Source organism: Sander vitreus, chromosome 17 (assembly GCF_031162955.1).
Source record: "Sander vitreus isolate 19-12246 chromosome 17, sanVit1, whole genome shotgun sequence".
Taxonomy (NCBI): Eukaryota; Metazoa; Chordata; class Actinopteri; order Perciformes; family Percidae; genus Sander; species Sander vitreus.
Genome location: NC_135871.1, coordinates 16,212,174 through 16,217,661, shown reverse-complemented (window position 1 = coordinate 16,217,661; position 5,488 = coordinate 16,212,174). Strand labels below are relative to the sequence as shown.

The window sequence follows — 5,488 nt, the reverse complement described above, 5'->3', positions numbered from 1 at the left end:
CCTACAGGGTAGCTCCTGATGCAATGTTTAACGAGGCTGTGGCACCACCTTGTGGCGAGTTATTGTATTGCAGTAAAACCATTAACGCTAGACGGTGTGGTAATTTGTCAGCAACAACGTTGCAACAGCCACTGAGTTTGGGCTTTCTTGAACTTTGACCTGACCGGGATCAGTGCTGGGATTGGCTCGACAAATACATCTGGATTTCAATTGGTCAATCCACTCACACCCACTTTACGTCCACCAAATCCAAGTCGAAAGTCCTCCTTCATCCCGTTAGCTGTACCGGTAACCGCTTGTCGCCACGGTCTCCAGTTAATAGCAACCATGTCGGTGTTTTGTGAGGTCCCCCAAGCAGCCCCTGTAGCTGTCTTCAAGCTATCACAGGATTTCAATAACGATCAATTTCCTAAGAAGGTGAACCTCGGAGTGGGAGGTAAGTGAGTTGTCCATAAGTAGTCATGGTAACCGTATCCTTTAGCAACCAACCAGTCTGAGTTGGTTATTAGTTGAAGCCGGAGCTAAAACGAATTCGTATCTTTCTTATGTAATGGTATATTAGTACTGTGAAATCATCTCTGTCCCTGTCCTCTCTGGTTTCCTCTATTTCTCCCTCTTCTGTGTACCAAGGAGTCGATTGGATTACTGTTCCCTCATGCTACAAGAACAAGCTACTTGCAGAAGTTTAAATATGTATGGCGGCTTAACGTTAGTCCTGCTTCTCTCCTAAAGCAAACAAATGGCACACTTCAGTTCTCAGTGCAACTGCTGTCAGTGTTAATCTTATTAAAAGTAATAATTAAAAGTAGAAATCCTCGCTGCTTAGGCTACATTGCAAAGGAACAGTGTGTGAAACATTGCTTAGCTCTGTGTTAATGGCACTGCACGACAGGACGAGGCTGCCATGATTAGTCCCATGATTAGTACAGGAGGCTGATGCCTTATAATCCCTTTCTCTCTGCAACACAGGCTGCAGATTGTCACCAGCTACTGAGCAGCTGGGAAATGTAGGCCACACAATGTTTAGTACATTAAAAGTCATACCTAGACCTGAAACAAGTAGTGCATTTATCGATACAGTAAGACGATTGATAGAAAGTAAATTTGGCATTTATAGACCAAATGATTGTGCCTTCCATGCCAGTTGATGAAAAAAAAACGAACTGTCTATTATATTTAGCCTGAAACTTATTAGTGAGTTGCAAGCACGTTGATGCTCTCTGTTATGAAGATAAAAAGGATTGTATTATTTAGTTCTTATCAGGTGACCTGGAGTTCAGCTGACTAAAACACTCAGCAGAGAGATGAAAGTGCACGTCTGTTACAATATCTAAGAGCTTTCCATAGTTAGTGTGACATTATTTTATTTGACCCAGAGAGCGTGTCCCACTTAAAACTCATTCTTGATTGCTATCTAAAATCATTAGGGCAATACATCAAGATTTCACTCTTTCCTCTGCTTTTTTCTATAATATTGGTTTCCTTAAATTATTCTTTGCAGCCTACAGGACAGATGAGGGTCAGCCATGGGTTTTACCAGTGGTGAAAAAGGTGGAAAAGATCATTGTGCATGATGACCGGTTAAACCATGAGTACCTGCCCATCCTGGGCCTGCCTGAATTCAGATCCTCGGCCTCTAAGATTGCACTGGGAGATGACAGTCCTGCCATCCAGGAGAACAGGGTTTGTGTACTAAAAGTCCACACTATGTTTCGGTAATCTATTTACATTTAAACCAACTGTCTGTTTCTGTCACTGCCAGGTGGGGGCTGTCCAGTGTCTGGGTGGTACAGGTGCTTTGAAGATGGGTGCAGAATTTCTCAGGCGTTTCTACAATGGAAACAACAACACCAAAACCCCTGTCTATGTGTCCGCACCTACCTGGGGTACACACGCACACATACACTCAAACAAACAGTGGAGTAGCCCAGAGTGGAAATGAACATAGAAAGTAGCTCCTCATTCAAGGACTTTGATTTCTGAAGAGACTTCTATATACTCAAATAGAACCTAGACTCAGGATATAGCGTACATTGTTCTATTAATAAACAATTGCATCATATTATCAGTGATCTTGATTTGTTATCAGTTCCTATGTGATAAGCGTTCATAAAACAACATTTACCTTTGTATTAAGAGGAAACAATAAAGTGAGAACACTGGTATCAGAGTTTTCCTTACTGTTTGTTTCAGAAAATCACAATGCTGTATTCGCCAATGCCGGTTTTGAGGATATCCGTTCATACAAGTACTGGGACGCAGAGAAGAGGGGCCTCGATTTTGCTGGTTTCCTTGGAGACCTGGAGGTAAGCAGTGTGTGATAGGGACTTTGGTACTACTTAATTTTGGTCATTAGTCATTTTCATAGGAGTTTACCGTACTTCTTCTTCTTTCTGTTTCCCACAGAGTTGTCCAGAGCACTCTATCTTTGTCCTGCATGCCTGTGCCCATAATCCAACTGGCACAGACCCCACACACGAGCAATGGAAGCAGATTGCAGAAATCATGATGGTATTGTACACATACATGCACACAACTAGCATACATACGTGTCAGTTTAAACAGGATAGGGTTTTGCTTGCTTAATGTTTATCACAGTATGATGATTGTTGGATCTTTTATTCTGTTCTTTTCCAGAAAAGGAATCTGTTTGTGTTCTTCGACTCGGCTTATCAGGGATTCGCCTCAGGAAGTCTGGATAAAGATGCCTGGGCGGTCCGCTACTTTGTCTCAATGGACTTTGAAATGTTGTGCGCCCAGTCGTTCTCCAAGAACTTTGGCCTCTACAGTGAGTGAACCCTGGGTGCATTGATATGTACATCACTTGCTTTCAAAATAGTGATAAAGAGTGACATTATTTGTACTGTTCTTAATCACAATGACAGTCCCAAGTGCTTTACATGACCACATTTCAATAGTAGAATAAAGGATAAGTCCCCAACTTGGATTGTTGTAATCTTACTCCTCACCAGTCTTATTTTCAAACATGACAAACTACTGTATATGATCAACATTAACGTTAATACATAAAAAAGGACAATAGATGTAAATATGTCAATGTCCCGTACAGGTAAAAAAAAAAAAGTAATCGCTACAATATTGTTTTTATATATCTGACATGTGTTTGTTCCATCAGATGAGCGTGTGGGCAACCTGACCGTTGTGGCTCGTGATGCAGACAACCTGAAGCGAATTCTGTCCCAGATGGAGATGATTGTCAGGACCACTTGGTCCAACCCACCGTCTCAGGGAGCTCGCATTGTTGCCATCACTCTTAACTCACCTGAGCTCTTTACTGACTGGTCAGCACAAAATATCACTTTGCAAAAAGAACACTCAAAGCACTGTATGAGGTTTAATGGTCATAAAAATAGTGTATTTTACGGTGTATGATTTCTTTGACTCCAGGAAGGACAATGTGAAGACCATGGCTGACAGGGTCTTGTTGATGAGGGCTCAGCTGAAAGCTAAGCTCCAAGCTCTGGGGACACCGGGCACCTGGGACCACATCACAGAGCAGATTGGCATGTTCAGCTTCACAGGCCTTAACCGTGAGTACAAAGACAATATACAGGGAGCAAATGTTTTTTTTCACACACATACACAGCTCAGCACAATCAACACGGTCAATGAATAATTAAATCTGGTTCTGCTGTATCACCTGCAGCCAAACAAGTGGAATATATGGTGAAGGAGAGACACGTCTATCTAATGGCCAGTGGTCGCATCAACATGTGCGGTTTGACCACCAAGAACATAGACTACGTGGCTGAGTCCATCCATGAGGCCGTCACCAAGGTCTAGTAGAAGACTACACTACCTGCACTTGTCAGTTCTTCCTCCTGCCCGGCCCTGAGCCACCTGATTCCAGTGAAAGTGTTTGTATCCAGCAGATTTCCTGGCGTAAACATAAACTCTCATTTGCACAAATATAAAGACAGCCCTCAGCTCACTGGCCCGGCTTCCTCTTCTTTTCAGTGTTTGAGCTTAGCTAGGCTGGACCTAAGTCTATCCGAATGCACACATAGGAATTATTCCTTTTAGTAATCGTGTTTATAATTTGTCCCTGTTTTCTTCGTGTTGGTCTCCCACTTATAGTTGTGTGACGTCGCAGATTTTGTACATGTAGTGTACTATTAGTGTGTGTCATTATAACCAGGACCTTTAAGAGGGTTAGTACATGTGTGTGTTACAATTACCTCAGCAGTCCTGACTCAACTGTCTAAAAATGTTTAATGTCATACTGTTATGAATCATCCATTCCAGGTGTTAATAACACATTTCCAATTTTATATAACCTGCACTAATTAGCATGAATGATTACAGGTTGTTAAGAGCACTGACCAAACTGACTCAATGTAGCTTTAATTAGAGGTAGCAATTATAATAAATGTAATAAGTATTTAATTCCTCTCTCAGTGAAGTAGCAGTAGTACATTTACTGCTGGGTGCAATTTGAACAAGAATTCTCAGGAAGATATTTTTTTAACTTGAACTACGTAAGTTATTAGTGATACTTTCTTCTGCCCAAAGGGGTTATACCATTAACTCACTTTTAATCTGTATTTATGGAGTTTTATTTCTAGTTTATGTTCAGTGAGCACAAATTGCAAACTATCCTAACTAATCTCTGTTCTTGGCTCACAGCTGAACGTTGTACTGTTTCTGGTTCTGTCAGGCACCTGCCAAGTGAACGTTGAGTTTGCACAGTGAATGTCTGTTGGTAGCACTAGTGCACTACTATATGTAAGATCCTCATGTCAGTGGCACAAACGCACTAATGATCAACCAGCTTGTCTCTCCTTACCAGACCTTCTAATGAAATGAACTATTCTAATAAACTATAAATAGTATGTGTTGTTGTAACATATGTTGAAATTAATTTAATCAAAAAGTACACAAGAATAATAGTTTAGTCAATTTATTAATAACGTAAGTATCCCTTGTGTGGAACATGTGGTCTGTCTCTTGATATCTTTGGGTAACTTATATAATCATCTGAATTTTACATTATAAAATGTAACCTTTTCTTTTTTATCACGGACAAACATTATATCAATCCTCAGAAATATAAATCTGTGTTAACCAACTGAAAATCTGTCAAAGCATTGAGCTGAGAGATATTCTGATTCACACAAATCCTCTTGCTCCGAGTCAGTTGTCAAATCAAAAGACTTCCCGTTGCGTGTTCTGTGTACATGGAGGGGTCAATGCGAATAGCTTGGCAGTGCAGTATCCTTTGTATTTTCATAGCCTTACCAGGCAGAATGAATTATGTCACTGAGTGTCCCAAAAACCACTTGTGTGCGTGTGTGTATATGTGTATATGTGTGTCAGGAGGTGGTGGCTTGACGTCAGCATGCGTCATATTGCTTTCCTCTTTCATGTATTTATCTCTCGCAGTGTACCTGCCAAGATTTCACAACGCAGAGCAGCTCAGTCCAACCTGAGCTGCAGCTACCACTCAATACAAATAATGATTTCATTA

The 5,488-nt window shown here is 41.0% G+C and overlaps 1 protein-coding gene across 1 annotated transcript; it reads left to right on the top strand.

The window, feature by feature from the left end:
• The first annotated feature begins 243 nt into the window (after nucleotides 1–243).
• On the top strand, nucleotides 244–4,835 carry got1 (glutamic-oxaloacetic transaminase 1, soluble). Its single transcript, XM_078273016.1, has 9 exons — nucleotides 244–436; nucleotides 1,502–1,683; nucleotides 1,763–1,886; nucleotides 2,194–2,306; nucleotides 2,407–2,511; nucleotides 2,638–2,788; nucleotides 3,137–3,302; nucleotides 3,409–3,551; nucleotides 3,668–4,835. The coding sequence occupies exons 1-9, from the start codon at nucleotides 328–330 to the stop codon at nucleotides 3,802–3,804; spliced, it is 1,230 nt and encodes a 409-aa protein (XP_078129142.1). The 5' UTR covers nucleotides 244–327; the 3' UTR covers nucleotides 3,805–4,835.
• The last annotated feature ends 653 nt before the right edge of the window (nucleotides 4,836–5,488 follow it).

Excerpts from the sequence above, each read along its gene's own strand:
- got1 (XM_078273016.1), top strand. The coding sequence starts at position 328 with ATGTCGGTGTTTTGTGAGGTCCCCCAAGCAGCCCCTGTAGCTGTCTTC. Across the intron at positions 2,789-3,136 it reads CAAGAACTTTGGCCTCTACA|ATGAGCGTGTGGGCAACCTG; the intron begins GTGAGTGAACCC and ends TTGTTCCATCAG. Across the intron at positions 3,303-3,408 it reads CCTGAGCTCTTTACTGACTG|GAAGGACAATGTGAAGACCA; the intron begins GTCAGCACAAAA and ends CTTTGACTCCAG.